Here is a 22,412-nt window from a genome sequence, read left to right on the forward strand (position 1 = left end):
ATCTTAAGGACGGGGCGGTTCCGAAGTCCCCGGGGGCGAAGGCCCGAGCGCGGCCTGGCGGGCGCGTGGGTTTTGTCCCGCCAAACATACACGGCAGGTGTCCTGCGCCGCCGCCTCCCTCACCTGCCGCAGGTACGCCCTCACTGGGGCCTCCCAGTCCGCGGGGCGGGGCGGCGCGCCTTCCTCTTCCTGGGACCGGGCGCCACGGCCGGGCGGGCACCAGTGAGTACCGGGGGGCCCACCTGTCCTGCCGCTCCTTCCCCTCTCAGGAGCTGGGTGGTGGTGGGAGGAGGAGGACGGGAAAACCGACGATGCCTCTGGGGTTTCTAGGTCGCGCGTCTGTTAACAGCAAACTGCCCAAAGTTAAGATAGAGCAGCTCCCAGGACTTTCTTGACCGCAGCGATTTTGATTGAAGTTTAGCCACCGTCTTTTCCATTTTTAGAAAAGCTTTTCCGAAGTTTGGAATGTTGACGATGGTCGTGTTATTTTTAACTTCCTGATATTTGAATGGCCAGGTGTCAGCGACCATCCTTCCGTTCCACGGAGGCGGCTCTGAAGTTTGGGTCGGATGCGCGCGCTTGGAATGCGCGTGGAACCCGCGACGGGCGCGGGGAGGAGGCCTTGAGTAGGGCTCCGGCGAGGTTCGAGTTTGCCCACCCCCGACCTGAAAGAGAAGGGCCAGCCCTTCACACCCGGAAGGGAAGGGCCAGTCTCCCCAACACCTGGCGCCGGGGTCGCTGGGCCGCGGGGTCGTGGCAAGCACGGGTCCTCTCAGATCGCTGGGCCTGAGCGCTGGCTGCTGAGTTTTTCCTTCGTTAAGGAAGTGTGAAACTGGTCTGAATCGGTTGACCACCGTAAGCAAATGGGATTTACACTGTGGACAGAGATGTGTCCTTTTCCCTTCATTTGAACCAATATGCTCGTGCTCCCGTGGAGGCTGAGTTGGAAAGTGACAGGAAGCTGTCCCCGCAAGAGAGTGGGTGCTAGGTTTCTCTTCTGCTTACAGGAGATGAATGTCCTGATTTCTCGTTCTCCTAGGTGTTCTTATTGAGATGTAGGGAATATCTGAATTCATAACGACTTAGAAAATCTGTACACACAGTTGACAGAAATAACAGGTCTCGAGGCTAAGGTGCTGTTTACTCCTATAGGCTGGCCTCTTATTAAAATATTTGTGCAGCGATTGATGTTTACAAATTACTATGTTGGAGGTTAAAATGATCAGAGTGATAGCCTCCATCCTGTCTATCATGTTTAAGGAGAATTGGTTATTTAGTTCACTAATGTTCTATTTAAACAAAATTTCTGTAAAACTAGTAAATGTTACCCCACATTCTTTGTAAGTTAAAAAAAAAAAGTTTAATGTTTGCTCATCAAAAGTGATTTGATACTTCTGTTTAGGAAATCTTTATTCTCAGGAGGTTTCTCATTCCGCAGAAACAAGGATCTGGCATGTCAACACAAACACAGGAAGTTGATGCAGTCGAAGGGAAATAACTGCTGCCCTGACTCTGCTGAGAGCCTCACAAGTCCCTGTGCACGCCAGCTTATTTGCCAGTGAGTGGCGTCATGATGAGACATAATTCTCTGCTCTTTGAGACCTAAGTACATGAAGTTTTTAAAAAGATTTTCTTTACTCTAAAAGATCAGACCAGTGTGGCATGTGTGGACCTGCTCTGTACCAAGATCACACGTTTCAGTTGGAGAAGAGGGATGGCAGGGATAAATAAAGGGCTTTCCTGTCTCCCGAGGGAGCAGAGAAACCTTTCTCTGTCCTCTTCCTTCCCCAGCCACAGCCTCGGTTCCAGGGACTGGAAACAAGCTCAGGCTAGCACTTGATGTTCAAATGGTAGTCTGGTTTAAAGTATGACTGGGGAAGTTAATGATCTGACCAGAGAGACAGGTTTTTATTTTGAGAACTGACAAGCTTTGTTTCCTTAAAACAAAGGAAGTAGTTAAACCAAGGCCACAGAAAGGTAAGAATTGACTTAAGAAACAAAGGCCATAGTTGTCAAGCAGTGGGGTTCAAAATGCAGTTTTGTTAATAAAAGTAGCTTAAGGCAACATTTGAAAACCTCTTCAAAGATTAGATACAACACTTTCTTTTGGCTAAGATTTCTTCAACTTATTCTAAATATATCTTTAGCAGCATTCTAGTTCCTTTGATCTTAGATGGAATTTTATCAGTTTAGTGAGTTAATCTCCATTTCACATAAAGTATAAGGTTTATTAATTTGATGAATATATAATCAATAAGAACTTGGAAAACCAGATTTACTAAGCTTGCTTTCCTGTAAGTATTCCTTTCATAATTAGAGTCCATTGAAGAAAATAATATAAGGGAAGCAAAAGTTTGGGAATCTGAACTCTGGTAATGAAAGTGGTGGAGAGGGGCCCTTGGGTCTTCTTGCTTTCATTCCTGACCCTCCGTGGAGGACTAGATTGGAAACCGTAGTCAACTTGCTCACCTCAGGTGGCAGTTTGCTCCAAGTAGGGTTCTCATGTCCGTGTTTGCCCCCAGTGGCTCTAGCATTGAGTTTATAGACCTGTGATCAATACCTAAAATTATTTCCAGATCTTAAGCTGATTTACACTTTTGAGGTTTCCAAAATAAAATTTTTTTTGCAGTATTTTATAAGCCCTTCTCATTTAAAAAACATGTTACTATGAAAATTTCATGCATTTTAACTTTTTAAAGAAAACTTTATCTGAAAGTTTATTAGCTTGAGGTTTGGCAGCCACCCTTTTTTTTTTTTAGGAAAAAACTTAAATATTTATAGAGATTTTGCATGATTCAAGGGGCTTAAGACGTTTATGAGAGTGCAAATGCTAACCATAATATGAGGTTTAAGAGGCTTCATTAGTAATGACCTGTGTCTTCGTAACTTTGGCCATATGATAGAATGGGACATCAGCACTCTGAACAGGTTATGCTCTACATGCCTTATGGTGTAGCAGAAGAAAACTGGGTGAGCCATCATTTAATGCTGAGGATGGGATTTGAGGCTTATATCTAAATTTTTATTTGCATATGTTTTTGTTCTGACAGAGAAATTCACTGCATGTAACTGTGACCAGGCATGATTTTATCAGAAGTTGATTAGAATCTGTAACATTTTCTGTAGTTCAACTGACACACTGAAGATATCCTTACTGTGCCCAGCCTTGTCAACAGCTGGATCACAGTGACACAGACTGTATCTAGGACGGGTCTTGCGGTCTGCAGCTGTGCGAGGCTGCATCTGATTCCCAAGTCCAATGGCTCTCTTCCCGTGTTTATAAATCAGGCCATGACCTTTCCCTACAGCAGGATGTTTGCAAGATCAACTCTCAACTGAGGAATTTGCTTATTTGACTGCTCTAATACTGCTTGGTTGAGAGTTCAAAGTAGAAAGTCTTCTGAGGGGTAAGATTTATGTATTATTTACAGTGCTTCAGTTGCATGTATCAGAAAATCTAGTCTAAATTGGCTTTAACAGAAAAAGATGTTGCTGGTCCATTTGACAAAGAAGTCCAGAGCTGCTGTGACTTCAGTCTGGCTCTGCAGAGCCCAGGTTCTCTCTCCACCTCCTGCCAGGCTCCCCTACCAAGGCTTTGCTCTCAGACTCTACCCCTGTGGAGACAAAAATCCCACAGCAAGTGGAAACAGAAGTGCCTTGGAAAAAGTTCTTCTGGCAGTTCCTACACAAGTCCCCCATCAGATGCTGGTATTGGACCAGCTTTGGTTATAAAGCCTTGCCGTGGCACAAAGAGGAATGTTGTCCTGATACAGCAGCCTCGGGTCACCCACTCCACTCTGGATACTATGGCTGCAGCATCAATGGAAGCAGACAAGTTGTGCTGCCTCTGAAATAAAGTAGATGAAATATTCAGCAGCAGAAAGAACAAGTTTCCACTCCAGTGAACTAATTCAAATGTATCCAGCATCTAGATATATGTATAATATGTATATATGTAATTAAAATGTATTGAACATCTAGAGCATCTCTCCCAAGATAATTAGTACCTGACAGTAATGGCTATAAAAGCTAAAAGTGGAATCAGTCTACATGTTTAGCAATAGGAATCAGTTGAAGCATACATCAAAATGCAGGCAGTAGTATTGGTGGGTATTAATGTTACAGATGCTTTTTATCCTTCATATTTGCATATCTGTACTTTTTCCTGTATTTTACAGTGTACTTGTGCATTGTACAAATAGTTGCTGATCATGTAAAAATATAGAAAGATAGAAATTTTGTTGCCATACTTGGGTTTTTTGCACTATGAAGTTGAAAAAAAAATTCTATAATTCCTGGTTCTTTTATAATTTGATATTTGACATTCTAAATGAATTTGGAGTTTCATCTTCAATGAATTTGGAGTTTATCTTTCTGTAACACAAAGCCGTGAATGAATTTTTGTTTTTCTCCCCAAATGAACATTATCTAGTATGTAATACATCATTTCAACATAGAATTGAAATGTCATTTTTATTATATATTAAATTTGTAAAATATATTTGGGTCAATTTCTGAATTTTCTTTGTACATTAATTTTTGTCCTACATGTGCATCTGCTGATATGTATTAATCACTGAGGCTTTGTCATGCCACAGATTCTGTCAAGGCTGGGCTATCATTGTTCTTCCTTTACGTATTATTTCCTAGCTCTTCTTATTTTCCCATTTGAAATTGAAAATTACTGTGTTTTGTTAAAAGACCCTTGTAAGATAGAAGACAGATTTGATTTCATTAAGAAAAAACAGAAAAAAAGCAAATTCAAAAGACAAGTAATGGAGTCAATGTTTTTAAATCATATTCCAGAAAAAATATTAATTTTTTAATGTATAATACGAAACAGGGAGAAACCCCCTGTAAATAGACAAGGTGCGTGAAAAACTTTTGATAGAAATGTAGTCAGCATTGCTCATCATAAAAGAACAAATGGAAAATGCACTGAGAGCTACTGGCTATGGCAGTGAAACGGCTCCTGTTACTCACACTCATGGTAAACAGCTGGGAAAATGGGCAGCTGTGTGTAGAGCACTGTTTGCGCATGTTGGACATGTCTGAGATCCACAAGATAAGGGGAACAGGAGGTGAACTCCATTAGTGACCATTTTCTGCCTGGAGCACTTCCTAAACTGCAGGACAAGGAGGGGGCACCCAGAGCCCAGGCTCCTGCTGAAACGAAGAGGCAGAAACTGAGTCTGAAGAGGCTGAGGTAACTGGAACTTGCAGAGCATGTTACTAGCAATGAGGGACGGCTGAGAGAAAGAGCTCCAGAAATCTACAAAGGGATCCCCCGAGCCTTCGGCTGAATATTAAGTGCTATCTGTGTAGGGTGAAATTTGCAAAGCAGGGCAAGAACAACTGCCATGAAGCTTTGAGGTGAACTATTCACAGTGCTTGCACCAGGCTGGGGACAGCCATTCCAAACAGCCACAATGGGGAGAGCTTATTAAACAACCAGGGCACCCAGGAGAGAACCCAGAAGGGACACACCTGATGGGTAAAATAGTTCTAAAGACTGCTCTAGACACACGAACAGAACACAACAATAAGCCAACAAATGATCAAGCTGATCTGCAAGTAACTTACTGCCTGCTAACACAAGTGTCAACACTTTTAAGGGAAGCAATGAAATCTAGGCACTCAACATGGTAATATCTACAATGCTGTTTTACTAGAAAGGAGTAAAAACAGGAAAACATAACCCAGAGGTAGAAGAAGAATCAGTCAAAAACAGATGTAGAAATGGCAGATTATGCAATTTAAAACACCTATTTAACACACAAAAAAATAAAATACCTAAGAATACAGGTAACCAAGGAGGTGAAAGATCTCCACAAGAATGACAAAGCACTGCTGAAAGAAATCAGAGATGACACAAACATGGAAAAACATTCCTTGCTCAAGGATAGGAAGAATCAGTATTATTAAAATTGACATACTGCCTAGAGCAATTTATAGATTCAACACTATTCCTATTATACTACCGATGCCATTCTTCACAGCATTAGAAAAGAAAACAAAACTATTTTAAAATTCATATGGAACCAAGAAAGAGCCCAAATAGCCAAGGCAGTCCTAAGCAAAAAGAACAAAGCTGGAGCCATCATGCTACCTGACTTCAAACTATACTACAAAGCTACAGTAATGAAAGCAGCATGGTAGTGGTACAAAAACAGACACATAGACCAATGAACAGAATCAAGAGCCCAGAATTAATGCCACACACCTACAATCATCTGATTTTTGACAAAGTCAGCAAAAATAAGCAATGGGGAAAGTACTCCATATTCAATTAATGGTGGTGGAATACCTGGCTAGCCATATGCAGAAGACTGAAATGGGACCTCTTCCTTACACCATATGCAAAAATCAATTCAAGATGTATTAAAGACTTGAATGTTGTTAAAAGAAAAACTTCAGCCGAATTAAATTTTAAGGAGTTTAATTGAGCAGTGAATGATTTGCAAGTTGGACAGCCCCCAGAATCACAGCAGATTCGGAGAGACTCCAAGGATGCCTCATGGTCAGAACAAATTTATAGACTTAAAAAAAAGGGGGGAAGTGATATACAGAAATCAGAAATGAAGTACAGAAACAACTGGATTGGGTACAGCTCATCATTTGCCTTATTTGAACACTCAGCAGTGTATGAGTGGTTGAAGTATGGCTGCTGGGATTGGCCAAGACTGAGCTATTGTTACAGATGCATACTCCTAAGTTAGGTTCTCAATCTTGTCTACATATTAAGTTAGGTTGCAGTTCATCTACAAGGACTCAGATATTGAAGTCCTCAGGTCATATTTAGCCTGCTTTAACAATGTAAAACCTAAAACTATAAAAACTCTGGAAGATAACCTAGGAAATTCCATTGTGGACATAATCCCTGGCAAAGATTTTATGATAAAGATGCCAAAAGCAATTACAACAAAAACAAAAATTGACAAATGGGACCTACTTAAAGAGCTTATGAACAGCAAAAGAAGCTATCAACAGAGAAAACAGGCAACCTACAGAATAGAAGAAAATATTTGTAAGCTATACATCCAACAAAGGTCTAATATCCAGAATCTATAAGAAACTTACTTTAACAAGCAAAAAAAACAACTCCGTTAAAAAGTGGTTAAAGGACATTGACAAAAGATTTAAACAGACACTTTGCAAGATATAGAAATAGGAAAAAGTGTTCAACATCATTAGTCATCTGAGAAATGAAAATTAAATCCACAATGAAAGGCCACTATGTACCCACTAAAATATCTAAAATTTTAAAACCTGGACATTGAAAGTGTTCGTGAGAATATGGAATAACCAGAACTCTTCTAAGTTTCTGGTGGAAGCCTAAACTGTATAATCACTTTAGAGAACTCTTACGTGGCTCCCTACGTTGCTAAATACACATTTACCACATGAGCTGACAATTCCTATCTTAGGTAATTACCCAAGAGAAATAAAACATTTTTTCTTTTTCTTTTTTTTTGAGATGGAGTTTCACTGTTGCTGCCCAAGCTGGAGTGCAAAGGCGCCATCTTGGCTCACTGCAACCTCCACCTTCCAGGTTCAAGTGATTCTCCTGCCTCAGACTCCCGAGTAGCTAGGATTACAGGCATGCATCACCACATCAGACTAATTTTTTGTATTTTTAGTAGAGACTGGGTTTCACCATGTTAGCCAGGCTGGTCTCCAACTCCTGACCTCAGGTGATCTTCCTGCCTCAGCCTCCCAAAGTGCTGGGATTACAGGCATGAGCCACTGTGCCCGGCCATAAAACATTTTTTCACAAAAGGCTTACAAAGGAATGTTTATAGCAGTTTTATTTATAATACCCAAAAGCTGGAAAGAACCCAATTGTCTATCAACAGTGACTGGAAGGACAAATTGTGCTATGTCCACACATTAGAATACCAGTTGGCACTCAAAAAGGAAGAGCTTCTGATCTATGCAGCAATGTGAGTGAGTCTCAGTAATTTCATGTGAGTAAAATAAGCTAGACAGAAAAGAACACACACTGATGACTACAGGAAATTCTGGCACAGACAAAATTCATACTCAGTGACAGAACTCAGATTGGCACCAACCTGAGGCAGGGACTGGGTACAGGAGTGACCACTGCAGAGGGCATGGATGGAGTCATCAGGGGTGGTCTCTACCTCTCTCTGTCCATGCCCACTGAGCTATACCTGTAACAGGTAGATTTCATTTTGTAAATTGTGTCTCATGAAGTTGATTTGAAAAGCCTACACTGAGAGGCAATATTTTAACTATTCTGAGATAATTTAAAAATGCAATGTGCCAAAATACACTAATGCTGTGATGCCATTTGTTTTTAAAAGGAGTAAAGAGCTACACACATGCATCATGCACACTTCATTTTACATAAAGTATCTATGGAAATACCTTCCTCTATCTTAATGCCATTGATGATTCTTGGGATGGATTTTTTTCCTGATTTGATGCTAATACTCCTGTGTTGAGCCACAAAAAACTGATACTGACATCTTTTAAAGAAATTAAAATAGAACTCCAAAATGACCCTAAATCAGTTTTAACTTTTTAAAATTATATTTTATTTTGAGACAGGGCCTTGCCCTGTTGCCCAGGCTGGAGTGCAGTAGCCTAGTCATAGCTCACTGCAGCCTTAAACTCCTGAGTTCAAGTAATCCTCCTGCCTTAGCCTCCTGGGTAGCAAGGACTTCAGGTGCACGCCACCATGCCTGGCTAATTTTTAAAATTGTTTTATTGGTAGAGATGGGGTCTCACTATGTTGCTCAGGCTGGTCTCAAACTCCTGGCCTCAAGTGATCCTCCTCCCTTGGCCTCCCAAAGTGCTCGGAGTACCCAGCCAGTTTTCACTTTTAAAATAAATTACATCTTTCAAACATACCAAGCACCAAAATATATCACATTTTATTAGAAATATTTATATTTTCTTAAATAAAAGAAAGGGATTTTTTCCCCTATGCTCTTTGAGCATTTGATCTGTTGAAAGAGTAAACCATGAGTTTACACTTGAGATCTGACACAGGTCTTAAGCAATTTTAAAAGTTTATTTTGTCAGGGTTAAGGATGGCCCATGACACAGCCTCAGGAGGTCTTGACAACATGTGCTCAAGATGATCTGAGTATAGTTTGGTTTTATACATTTTAGGGATACATGAGACATCAATCAATATATGTAAGATTGATTAGATCCAGAAAGGTGGGACAATTCGAAGTGGGGAGGGGGCTTCCTGATCATAAGTAGATAAAAGACAAACAGTTGCATTCTTTTGAGTTTCTGGTTAGCCTTTGAGTATGTGATTTACAGGAATAGTCACTTACGCCTTAGTCTGGCTTAGTGAAACAAACAGGGCAAAGGAAACAATAGATATGCATTTGTCTCACGTGAGCAGAGGGAAGAGTCTGAATTCATCTTTTCTCCACAGGGAATTTCCTTGTGGCAAATTGTGAGGGAAGTGTGTAGCTTACCTTTGTAGCTATCTTTTTAGGAACAAAATGGGAGGCGGGTTTGCCTGACAGAGTTCCCAGCTTGACTTTTCCCTTGGCTTGGTGATTTTGGGGTCCTGAGATTTGTTTTCCTTTTACAAAAGCAAGCTTCCGTTAGCGTACTTCATCTACATTCTGTAAATTACGGAGGTGAAACAGTGGAGATGAATGCCTTCAACCTTCCAGATCCTGACATCTTGCAGTACAGTCACGCATGAGCCTCTTAACTATAGTCAGTGAAACAAGAACTTCTCAGCCTCAGGGCTCTCATGGTCTTACACTGAAGCCACTCAGCTTCTTCGCTCTGCTCATTCCTCATCCGGTGACAAGAGAATACTCCATCTTCTCTGACACACTTCAGAGCTGGAAGAATTAGGTCAGCTTTTTTATGACAAGCCCTCCGATGAGTGTATAAATGTCCAGGTGACACTGAAAACGTAAAGTGCCATAGAAATGCAAGCCGGCATTACTTGTAGACTCAATTCCCAAATCTCCTAGAGTTTTACTCATCGGAAAGTCTACAGGCAGCTAGTTCCAACATTTTTGACAAGTACAACAAAATATATTAAATTTTATACTACATATTATAGATACAAAATATATTTATTTTTAAATTTTAAATTCTTATTTTAAGTTAGTATTGAAGTCTGTTAATTGCAGGAAGAAGATACCTAATGGAGGTTTGGCCAGGTTTTGTTTAACATCCTTTGGGGCCCAAGGATTTTATAATTTCTGAGATTCTGAGAGTTTAGAGTTTCCCACTCTCAGCATAGATTTTATTTATTAGGAGAAAGAGAGATGATATTGTCAATGAGCATTTCCAGTTCATTTCCTTTGATAGGCTATGCTGTGTTAATGCTTCATTGTGTTACCAAAAAGGGGTCCCGATCCAGACCCCAAGAGAGGATTCTTGGACCTGGTGCTAGAAAGAACTCAGGGCAAGTCCATAAAGTAAAAGCAAATTTATTAAGAAAGTAAAGGAATCAAGAAGGGCTACTCAATAGGCAAGCAGTGACATGGACTGCACGACTAAGGATACTTATAGTTATTTTTCAATTACATGCCAAACAAGGAGTGGATTATTTGTGAGTTTTCTGGAAAAGGGGTGGGGAATTCCCAGAACTGAGGGTTCCTCCCCTTTTTAGACCATGTAGGGTAACTTCCCTACATGTTCCCTTGTAAACTGTCGTGGCACTGGTGGGAGTGTCTTTTGGCAGCTGACGCATTAGAATTAGTGTATAATGAGCAGTGAAGATGACCAGAGGTCACTTTCATTGCTGTCTTGGTTTTGGTGGATTTGGCCGGCTCCTTTACTGCGTGCTGTTTTGTCAGCAAGGTCTTCATGACCTGTATCTTGTGTGGACCTCCTATCTCATCCTGCGACTTGGAATGCCTGACCTCCTGGGAATGCAGCCCAGTAGGTCTCAGCCTTATTTCACCCAGCTCCTATTCAAGATGGAGTCTCTCTGGTTCGAACACTTCTGACAATTGTATATGAGAAGAATGAAATTATAATAAATTTCTCACTTCTATTTAGCAGAATTTTTGATTAAAATATCTTTTTTTATCTTTCAGTGAATAACCCTATACCTTCCAATTTGAAATCAGAAGCAAAAAAGGCTGCCAAAATATTAAGAGAATTCACAGAAATAACATCCAGAAATGGACCTGATAAGATCATTCCTGGTAGGTGAATAGGATGAGTGCTGTTCATCTCTAAGTGTTTTTTGCCTAAGTTGTTTTTTTGCATTGTTCAACACTCCCTTTCAGGCAGAAGCCTCTCTCAGTGCCAACAAGTGGTTCCTCCACCTTTTTTCTCATGGCTGATCCAGGGATGCTCTGGAAACCACTACCTATTCATTACCACTTCCGGTTATTTCCAAAGGGTGTTCACAGCATAACTTGTTTCATGCAAAGGAGATCCAAATGCCAGTTCACTTTGGCAGTGTTACAGACCAACCTCCTCCTTAATCAATCACAGCACATGACTCTGAGCTCTGCTTTAAAAATTTGTTATTGGTAGAATAATCTTAATAATGATAGTAATTATTTTTGCATTCCTGTCACTTCTCCCATCATGAGAAAACAGTCCTCATAGACCCTTGCTACTCCAGGTGCAAGGGGTCTGGACAGGGCCAACTGCAGACCAGGCAAACCAGCAGGGCCTCTTCCCTCCCTGTCTCTCCCTTTTGCATAGGCTTTTTCTCCTGCCTCCCACCCCGGGGTGCCAGTGCCCTAAACACCATGTGTTCCTGTTCCACTTCAGCTCTCTGCAGCCTTGTCTGTCCTTCGCATCGCGTGCTAAGGACTCTGCAAGCTAACCTCGCAAACTCACCAGCTAATCTCATACATAAATTTTAATTTTGTGTTTCCTCCTTCCACATAAGACATTTACATTCTCTAGTGGTTTAAGACATTAATCAGTAATTCCCAACACAGATGTGCATCAGTATCCCCTAGACCATAAAAGCACAGTTCTTAAACCTCATTCCAAACCTGCCGAATCAGACTTTTAGTGCAGTGTGTCCAGGAATGCATGTTTTAAACGTGTTTCTCATGTAATTCTTAAGTAGTCAGTGACACATAAGATTGGTCCGGGGGGAGCCTTTGAAAACCACTATCTGTTCATCAGCACTTCTAGTTATTTCCAAAGGGTGTTCGCAGAATACTTGTCTCGTGCCAATAGCCTGGACACTGTTACAGACCAGCCTCCCTCTTAATCAGAGTACATGACTCTGGGTCCTGCATTAAAGAGATAAGTTTAATTTTTCTAAGCCAGATATCTAAAGTTATGTAATAAAACTTTAAATAATGTTTTAAAATTTGTTATTGTTTTAATAATCTTAATCATGATATTAATTATTGTTGCATTGGCCCGGGGACTCCGCCTGTCTTTAGGAAACAGTGCTTGGTAGAGCCTTGCTACTCCAGGTGCAGTCTGAATCTGCAGCTTGACATCCCCTGGGAGCTTGTGAGCAATCTGGTCAGATGTCACAAATCAGTCTGCATTCCTCCCAAGGTCCCAGGGAAGTACACACACACACTAGTTTCAGAAGCGCTGCTTTAGAGCTTAAAGAAAACTCAACAAGAAAAACTAGATTTTCAGTATCAGTATTCTGAAGGAGCCCCGGTCAGTGGGTGAAGCTCAGAAAAAGAAATTCTGTTTGCATGTTAGTCTAAGTAAGAGATTACCCCAAGGCACGGGTGTGGCAAAGACAGAAGTTCCACAGCCAACAGAGATCCAGGCCCACTTCTCCTCGGAGTCTGGTGGGGGGCATCATGTTTACATTAAAACAAAGATGCTATTTCATAGGATAAATAATTGCATCTACAAAACATTTAAGCAAGACATCTAGATCTTGAGACCTTCCCAGTGGTGTGTTTGGCCTCCTCTAATGTTAGGATTCTAAGAAGTAAGTGAAACTTAATTTAGCAATTAAATCTATAATCAGTACATTCTATGTTATAAATCAAAAGCTAATTGGTAGATTATTCAGTGATTATTATTATTTTAGTGCCCTTGAATTTGAGTGGAAATCTATAAAAATAGAATTGACAAGTGGAATATGTTCATTTTAAAACATGCTTCTGTTAATATCTAGTATTCCCAATAGGGGCGATAGCAACTCTGGAAGCACTGAGAATAGAATGTGAGGAAGACATTCTGCCAACAAGTGGCTGTAAAAGTAAACCTGCATGACATATTATACAGCTGTTAATCTTGTTACAATATAATTATAACCTTTTAAATACAAAAATAAAGTACACTTAGTAGACAGCCATCCAGGATGCGACCTTATTTTCTGTAGCTTTCTTATTAAGAACAGCTCCGGCTGGGCGCGGTGGCTCAAGCCTGTAATCCCAGCACTTTGGGAGGCCGAGACGGGCGGATCACGAGGTCAGGAGATCGAGACCATCCTGGCTAACACGGTGAAACCCCGTCTCTACTAAAAAATACAAAAAACTAGCCGGGCGAGGTGGCAGGCGCCTGTAGTCCCAGCCACTCGGGAGGCTGAGGCAGGAGAATGGCGTAAACCCGGGAGGCGGAGCTTGCAGTGAGCTGAGATCCGGCCACTGCACTCCAGCCTGGGCGACAGAGCGAGACTCCATCTCAAAAAAAAAGAAAAAAAAGAACAGTTCCACAAATGTTCTGCATGTGAACTTCATGGTGTTGGATGAATTATTTCTAAGAGTTGGTTCTTATTTAAACTTTGAAATGGTGGCATAATTACATGAGAATTTTAGTGTTCTCTTGGGGCATCTGCAAAGCCTTTGCTCTGTGTACTAGAGCCCCATGTCTGACTTCACTTCCTTGGCAGAATATTTGATAAAAATAATAATAAATTAAGCTACCTTAAAATTATATGATAGGCTTCCCTTGTTAGTTTGAACGAGGTATCATTGTGTCACAAATTCGCAGAATCCTGTGGGACTGTATTCAGTGGATACATATACTAATAACCCTCATTTTATGTAATGAACATTTCTGAAATGTGAATAAACCAATATTTTTAAATGGAATTATATTATCAGTGTACTAATAGTTAAGTGGTACTCAAATGCTATAGCGGATCATTTTATAAAGTTAAAAATGGTTTAACATTGAAAAATTACTTACTTTTTCTGTTTTTGAAAACAACTTTTTAAATTAATACAAGGTTAATTTAGCTACATGGCTTTAAGATCAAAGTTCTAATTCATGCTGCCTGTTCGTAATTTTTAAAGTTTCTCCTTAGTACTATATGGATCTTAATTTCACTGAAAACGTAACTTTTATCTATGCACTATATCCTAAATTAATTGAAATTGCCAAAATATTTGCAATACTAGCAGATATCAATAAAATCTCATTCAAATATCTAATTTATTTTGTCAGTTACAGGATTTGAGAATATTTATGATGTTGTGTTTAGCACTGCTAAAATAGCAAACACAAAAAACACATGTGGGAAGAGAGAGGCCTCGTGCCCGTTTGTTGAGTGACTGACTTTTGTTCATTGCTCCTGTATGCCCTGAATTCCTAGGGAGAACCTCTGTGTACACTGACTCTGTTTTATTTATTTGTTTATTTAACTATACTTTAAGTTCTAGGGTGCATGTGCACAACGTGCAGGTTTGTTACATATGTATACATGTGCCATGTTGGTGTGCTGCACCCATTAACTCGTCATTTACGTTAGGTATATTTATATTTCCTAACTCTGACTCTGTTTAACACTTGATCGTCTATCCAGGCACATAGATCAAAATACTTACCTTCCCATTGTTTTCCACGTTAACAGCTCATGTAATTGCGAAGGCTAAAGGCCTTGCAATTCTGTCTGTGATCAAAGCCGGGTTCCTGGTGACCGCCAGAGGAGGCAGCGGGATTGTACTGGCGCGCCTTCCAGATGGAAGTAAGTTGGCGTCTGTTCACTGGAGCAGGGAATCTTCATTCTTTGTTCTGTCTGTTTCATGTGAACACATTGCATAGCAAGTAGGACAGGTTTCCTGCATATCGACTAAACCTTACGTAATCAGCGCTACTCAACTGAATGTGCTGTTTGGTGTCAGTGAACAAGCCACGGGAACCAGCCTTTCTGTCTCTCTCTGTCCTCAAAATATTAGACAAGACATGACACGTAGATCTAACTTTGTTTTGCATGCATTTTGTAATTCTTCCGTGGAGCAAATCTTTAAATATGGCAATATGTGCATTTCTTTTATTTAATATGAATTCTTATTCCTCAGCTTCATGGTATGCTACTTTCTTTTGTTTTATGGAAATTGATGTGAAAATAAGGGGCCATGTGTGAACTTCTTTGTTTCTGTGGCAGGTCATAAAAACTGTGACATTTGAAGAATTTTCCCAAGCCAGAATCATATCAAAGAGCAGTATCATCGGGTTTTACTTTCTGGGATAAAATCTACTACTTGATTCTTCAGAGATGAAATCAAAATATTTGCCATGAATCCCAAGTACTAACATTTATAGTAATATTTAAAATGCACACAGGTGTGTCAAAACCAACTAAAATGTTTTTATACCAATTTAACATTGGCTGTTCAGTGCACACATTTTCTATTAGTTGCAGTTTTTTAGCATAATTTTATTTTATTTTGAGAGAGCATGGGACACTCACAGACAATAAATATACAATATATGCATTTGTGAAACATGGCCTGGAAATAGCAGTCAGCAGATTCACCATTTAGCAGTCAGCAGATTCACCATTTCTTCCCAAGGTATCCCCACCGTCAGCAAGAACCTCTTCCTTATTATGTGGATCAGTTTTCATAGCTCAGTGTGTGGCTTTGAAAATGAGAAGAAAACAATTCTGTTTTTCTCAAGCATTATCCAAATTTCCATGGGCAGACTTCTCAGCAGTAAAACCAAACAAAATAGAGGCACATTCCGAGGGGGCTCATTGTCAGATGGGACTCGAAGTCTGTGAGAAAGTCCCCGCGTGTCTCAGGCCCCCGCTGCTCCATTGACGGGGTGACTTGCTGACCAAGGGGAGGGACAGTCAATACGAAGCCTCGAGCTCGTCTCAGAGCCCCAGCAAACCTTCCTACTGGTTTCAAAACCTACTTTTCTCTCCCTTCTTCCTGAGCTGCAGCTGCTGACTCTACTGACAGTAATTTCAAAACTGTCCAAATAAGGCACGACACATTCCCCGGGATTCCGGCCAAGACCAGCCGTCTTAACACGGGGACAGTTCCTAACACAGGGAACAAAAAATTATCAGACACTGATTTCTGTAACCCAGACTTCTCTAAGCCTAGGTAGGATAGTTCTGGATATATTCCAGCAGTATTCTATTATCTAGCATGCATGGTAGCAACCATTTTCAAAAAGTGCTTTGGCCAGACCATCCCCCACCAAATTGAAAATACATTTTTCTAGACTTGTTTAAGGTGACTGTTTCTACATCAAGAAAAATAAGCATATAGTAACCCTAAAATGAGCCATATCATGGCAAATGGAATTACTGTACTAAATGTAATTTATCTTGTTAGAATTTTAACAACCTTGAATTTGTAGCCTATTTCTTGTTCTCAAGCATGAGAGGTGTTAGAATAGTTTTTGCCCTCAGAAATTTACAGTGGAAACAATTACTATGTTATGTTAGATAATAAACTCTCTTGAATCCTTCTGATCTCTTAAATCTATGACAGAATTCTAGCTGAAGACTGGAGCTACAGCTAAGTTGTTTTATAAAAGTATTGACAGTTGAGGTTACCAGGTGCTCTGTATGGTTCATGGTTAGGGAACCAATAGTTTGGTCTTATGCGTGTTGGTAGAGAAAGATTAGAGGATGTAAGGCTATGAGACTGGTAATGAATATCTAATACTTTTCAAATATTTTCAACTTTTTAAAAATTACACATTCTTTTTGAAGAACACTTTAAAACAGGGGGAAATACCAAGTCTCATTATTTTAAATAGAAGCACTCTTTAGATTTTAGCATTTTTCCCTCCTATATTCACACGTTGAGGGTGTTTTAATGTTAGGATAACATTTGTTTGTTTTTTTTATTAGAATGGTCTGCACCCTCAGCCATTGGGATAGCTGGCCTTGGTGGAGGATTTGAAATAGGAATTGAGGTAAGTAGGTTGTGCTTGTCCATACAACTGCCACATCCTCTGAAGACACCTAAGATACAATCCGTGAAAACGGAGAGGTTTCCTAATGTTCTTATTGTTACTGTTGGCACCTAGGAAAAATTGTTTCCTTTATTTTCTCAATGAATGTCTAACTAAAGCTATCTGATGGTTCCCATTTTCTTTCCTTTTCTTTCATTAGGAGTAGGGTTTCTTTCATTTGCCATTTTATCTGCTTCTGTCTCATGTACATTTGTGTAACAGGCACATCTCAACACCCGGCCAGCTGTCATTGGCAGTTTATGGACTGCTCATGGCAAAGCCACTCTTCTCCTTCAGTGGACATTGAAATCACGTGGGCAGTGAGTACATCATCATTTGTGGAAAAATCCAGTTTTGCAACATACGATATTCATATCCCTCCAAATTCTTTAAGTAGAGAAGAGCTTCACGTTATTTCAGTTTAGAACGTTGCTCCTGGGAGTCTGGCGTCTGTCGGGCGGATGTGCATGCTCACAGAGCTCTCCTACACAGGGATCCTCTTAGGGCTGATGCTCATCATCAGTCTGTCGTTTTGCAAGGGACTGGAAATCGAATCTCCTGGTACGCTCAATTCATTTTCTTCTCAAATTTCAGTCCATTTCTTCCTAAACTATCCTTTGTAGATTTGCCCTGTTGACATAGTTTTAAATTCCCTCAGCCTTATTAGGAGGAAGTATTTCTAACTCTTCTTTCATCTTTATTCAATCTTTCTTACTCACTGCTGTATAAATCTGTAGTATAAAAGAAACACATTTCAGTTTTGCTTATCATGAGTGCATTTTTGTACCATATGCAACCAAATCAAAGCTTTCAAAACTATCGCCCTCTGGTGGAAAGTGTATTTTCATCAGGGACTGTGGCTTCCCTCCCTTTCCTTCTCCCTTCCCTCCCTCCCCTCTCTTCCCCTTTCCCCACCCCACCCAGTCCCCTGGCCCTGCCTGTAGAAGGGCCTTTTTCTGTCAACAGATCAGACTGCTAAACTGGGCTGAGTCACAATCCGTTCTTCCCACAACCCTCTGGCTCCCTGTGAGGCTGGGGACATGCTTTGAGCATTTATTTCAGAAATGATGAGAGACTCAGAAATGATGTCTGTATTAAATTTCAATATATTAAAGATCAAAAATTGAGTTTCCGTGGTAATTCTTTGAAAATTTTGGACTTTTAGCCACAGGGCACATTAGTAGCCCTGAAAAACAAGTACAAGTAAAATGTGGTCTCTTGATCCGGTAAACGAAATAGAAAGACTTTAAACATTTTATAGACTGATACACAGTATTTTTTTCTTTTCTTTTTTTTTTTTTGGAGACAGAGTTTTACTCTTGTTGCCCAGGCTGGAGTGCAATGGGGCGAACTCAGGTCACTGCAATCTCCACCTCCTGATGTCAAGCAATTCTCCTGCCTCAGCCTCCCGAGTAGCTGGGGTTACAGGCATGCGCCACCACACCCAGCTAATTTTGTGGTTTTAGTAGAGATGGGGTTTTACCATGTTGGTCAGGCTGGTCTCAAACTCCCGACTTCAGGTGATCTGCCCACCTTGGCCCTCCAACGTGCTGGGATTACAAGCATGAGCCACCGTGCCCGGCCTTAGACTGATACACAGTATTATTTTTAAAAGACAATATGAGATAGGGGTGAGCTATGAGAGAGAAGACTGGGTCAGACCATTCTGGCTCCAGTTCTGACCTGGGTGTTTCCACTCTGTGACATTAGGAAGTAGCTTTTCTTCTCCACACCTTGGCTTCATCTGCAAAACACAGTTAAAAATAGCCTTATGTAAGTCTCTGGGCCTATATTGGTGATTAAGTATGGATTTCTACAGTAAAAGCACTTGAAATGACACAAAATATAATTTTATTGTTAATATCTTCTTCATCTTTGCAGCTTATTTAGGCTTGCCATTTACAGAAACTTTTTATTGCAAAGCCTGTCTTTATGACAGTATGGAAATTAACTATGGAATTTCATTTAAATAACATAACTATTCACTTTTAAATGTCAATTTCAAACAGAGATAAGAAGCATCTCCTGGGGATTGGAGACATGAGCTTTAAACTTCTTAACTATGACCTGACTTTGCTTCTCAGAGCCCCGCAGATAAGTCTCTGTGTGTAACCATGAGTGTGAGTGATGTCACAGCAGTCGGCTGGTTTTCGATGTTAACAGAAAGCACTGTTTGCTCTCCATGAAGCACTCTCAGATTCTGTCTAAGCCTCCATCCTAACAGAGCACTCCCGCCTGCTGTCTGAATGAGGGAGGGAGTCAGAACAGGAGCGTGGGGCGTCTAGGGCGGCTTCTTCAGGCTGTTCTCATCACAGCAGGTCTGGTGCCACCGAGACCACCGGGGGGCTGGAGGGTGGACACGTCTTTCCTGAAGGGACCAACCTCTGAGGGCACTTCTGACTCAGGTGACTGGCTGAGTGAGCGTCCCCTTCGGGCCTGGCTTCTCCTGGAACTTGCTCCTACCACGCATGTCCTAGTAGCCACAAATAGTAAGGACCAGCCCTGAAGTGGACTGTGAGTACCGGGAGGGCAGAGACTTTCTCAAACTTCACAGCTGCGTCCACAGAGACCGAGCAGACACCCATGAATACTTCCTTTCTGTAAAACGGGACAATGACAGGGCCTGTAACCACACGGGATTTTCCTTTCAAGCACATACAGGGCACGCCCGTACTCGGTTCGTACTATCCAGTATTTGTTGAATAACTATCTGCCATTCTATTTTCATTTATGTATGTATTTATTTATTTTTGAGGTGGAGTCTCGCTCTGTTGCCCAAGCTGCAGTGCAATGGAGCAATCTCGGCTTACTGCAAGCTCCGCCTCCCGGGTTCACGCCATTCTCCTGCCTCAGCCTCCTAAGTAGCTGGGACTACAGGTGCCTGCCACCATGGTTGGCTAAGTGTTTGTATTTTTGGTAGAGACGGGGTTTCACCGTGTTAGCCAGGATAGTCTCGATCTCCTGACCTCGTGATCCGCCCACCTCAGCCTCCCAAAGTTCTGGAATTACAGGCGTGAGCCACCGCGCCCGGCCATTTTTTAACAAAACTTGTACGCGCGCTCGTACGGAATCCTTTTCACAGCCATGGAAGGTGGTCGCCATTGCTCTCATTTTATTCGTAAAATAACCAAGCCATGGGAATTCTCCAGTAGGAGGTAGCCAGAGAGTGGCAGATTGGGAAGCGTCTGGTCCCACATCTAGGCAGCGTGTTATACAAAAAGACAGAGTTTCCTGTTGTCTGTCTTTGTCTGCACATCCCTGAATGGGGAAAAAAGGAAGGTTCAGGAAAGTTACTTGATCTTGGTTTCACAGGTGCTTGGGTGGTAAAGTAAAGGCCACCTCACTGTCACATTCATCTGCATAACAAGCCATCGTTTTCAGGGCACTATACAAGGTAGGCAAAGTCCACATTATTTTCAATATACAGAGACATTAGGTCTTACCTAAGATCACACAGCTAGTGCGTGCTTGTCAGAATGGGTTCACTAGAAGCGGAGCCTGATACCAGTTCAAGTACATGTGATATACCGAGCCAGTGTTCTTCGGGGAAAGAAACTGAAGGTACTAAGGGAAGCAGGGTAAAGAAGGGGAAAGGTCCAAGCAAGGCTGTTGCTTAAAGTTCAGTTAAACTCGTCTTCGTCCGTGTTGAAAGGCAGTTCAAGTTACCGACTCAAGATCTGTGTTTTTTTAATAGACACATTTACAGCTACATATTCCCTCTAGGCATTGCCCTGATTCCCAAATTTATTTTGTCCTTGATTTCAAATTTCATTCCATTGGGGTCAAAGAAAATACTTTGTATAATTTCAGTCTTTTTAAATGGGTTAAGGCTTCTTTTATGGCCTCACATATAGACACTTGTCCTGTGCAATGTTCCATGTGTGCTGGAGAAGAATGTGTGTTCCGCGTTATTGGGTAAAGTGTTCTCCAGGAGTCCATTGGGTCTAGTTGGTTTACACCGTGGTTCAGTTGTTCCATATCCTTGATAATCTTATGACTAATTGTTCTCTTCATTATTAAAAATGGGTTATTTACACATCGAGCTATTTTTGTTAAACTGTCTATGTCTTCCTTCTAGATTGTCAGTTTTTGATTCACGTATTTGGGGCTCTGATATTATGTGCTTATATAAATATATGTATATTACTATGTTTATAATTCTTATATCTTTTTAATTGATTGACCATTTTATCATTATATGTCCCTGTTTATTCCTAATTACATTTTTTGTTGTTTTGAGGTCCATTTCATCTGATATAAATATTGCCACTCCCGCGTTCTTATGGTCGCCGTCTGCATGATGCATCTGTTTCCATCCTTTTACTGTTAATCTAATGGGAACTTTGAATCTAAAGCGTGTCTCCTGTGGAGCATATAATTGGATGTTGTTGTTGTTGTTATTGTTGTTTTATCCATGCCAATAATCGCTGCCTTTTTATTTGGTTGTTTAATTAATTTACATTTAATAGATTATTGATATCATTAGATTTGTATCAGCCATTTTACTTTTTTCTATATCCCATGCCCTTTTTGTCCCTCTGTTTCTACTTTACTGTTTTCAGTTAAGTGAATGTTTTGTACTATAGCATTTTGATTCCATTTATGATTTTTTAACTGTGTTTTTGAGTCATTTTCTTAATGGTTGTTCCAGAGCTTACAATATGTCTTAAATATTTCTAATTCATGGGAACTTGTTTTAATAAGATACAAAAACATTGCTCTCATATGGTTCTGGTCCTTTTTCTCCTTTTTTGTGCTACGACTGTTATCTGTGTTAAATCTAAATACGATACACATTCAGCAATTCGTGATTACAGTTAATAATTTATATAATTTTATGTTTTTAGAAAACTCAGAGAATAATTGAGAGCAAGTATTTACTCATTGAACTTGCCATTTTAACCTTTTTTATTTACCATGTTTGGTTCTATTCCATTGTATCTGTTCAGTCGAGTTACCGTCTGGCGTCATTTCCAAGACAACTTTGCTCCCACCTGACTCTTCTGTGTGGCTATTGTCAAGTGTGTAATATTTCTATATGTTACAGACTTAACATGTAGAAAAAATTTATTTTTAAACCGATGAGAAGAACTATGCATCTATACTATTATTTATAGATAATTATCTTTACTGGTGATTTTTTTTTTTTTTTTTTGAGACGGAGTCTCGCTCTGCCGCCCAGGCTGGAGCGCAGTGGCTGGATCTCAGCTCACTACAAGCTCCGCCTCCCAGGTTCATGCCATTCTCCCGCCTCAGCCTCCGAGTAGCTGGGACTACAGGCACCTGCCACTGTGCCCGGCTAATTT

General features: G+C 40.6%; 1 protein-coding gene across 2 annotated transcripts in view; it reads left to right on the forward strand.

Annotated features, from left to right (window-relative positions):
• The first annotated feature begins 125 nt into the window (after positions 1–125).
• SH3YL1 (SH3 and SYLF domain containing 1) overlaps positions 126–22,412 on the forward strand; it is a 46,384-nt gene continuing 24,097 nt past the window's right edge. For both annotated transcript variants that reach the window (XM_011960970.1, XM_011960971.1), the window contains exons 1-4: positions 126–222; positions 11,055–11,165; positions 14,762–14,875; positions 17,003–17,067. In XM_011960970.1, the coding sequence (XP_011816360.1) occupies position 222; positions 11,055–11,165; positions 14,762–14,875; positions 17,003–17,067 (291 nt within the window). In that variant the 5' untranslated portion in view covers positions 126–221. The remainder of the gene's footprint in view (positions 223–11,054; positions 11,166–14,761; positions 14,876–17,002; positions 17,068–22,412) is intronic.

Source organism: Colobus angolensis, unplaced genomic scaffold (genome assembly GCF_000951035.1).
Source record: "Colobus angolensis palliatus isolate OR3802 unplaced genomic scaffold, Cang.pa_1.0 Scaffold53, whole genome shotgun sequence".
NCBI classification, from domain to species: Eukaryota; Metazoa; Chordata; class Mammalia; order Primates; family Cercopithecidae; genus Colobus; species Colobus angolensis.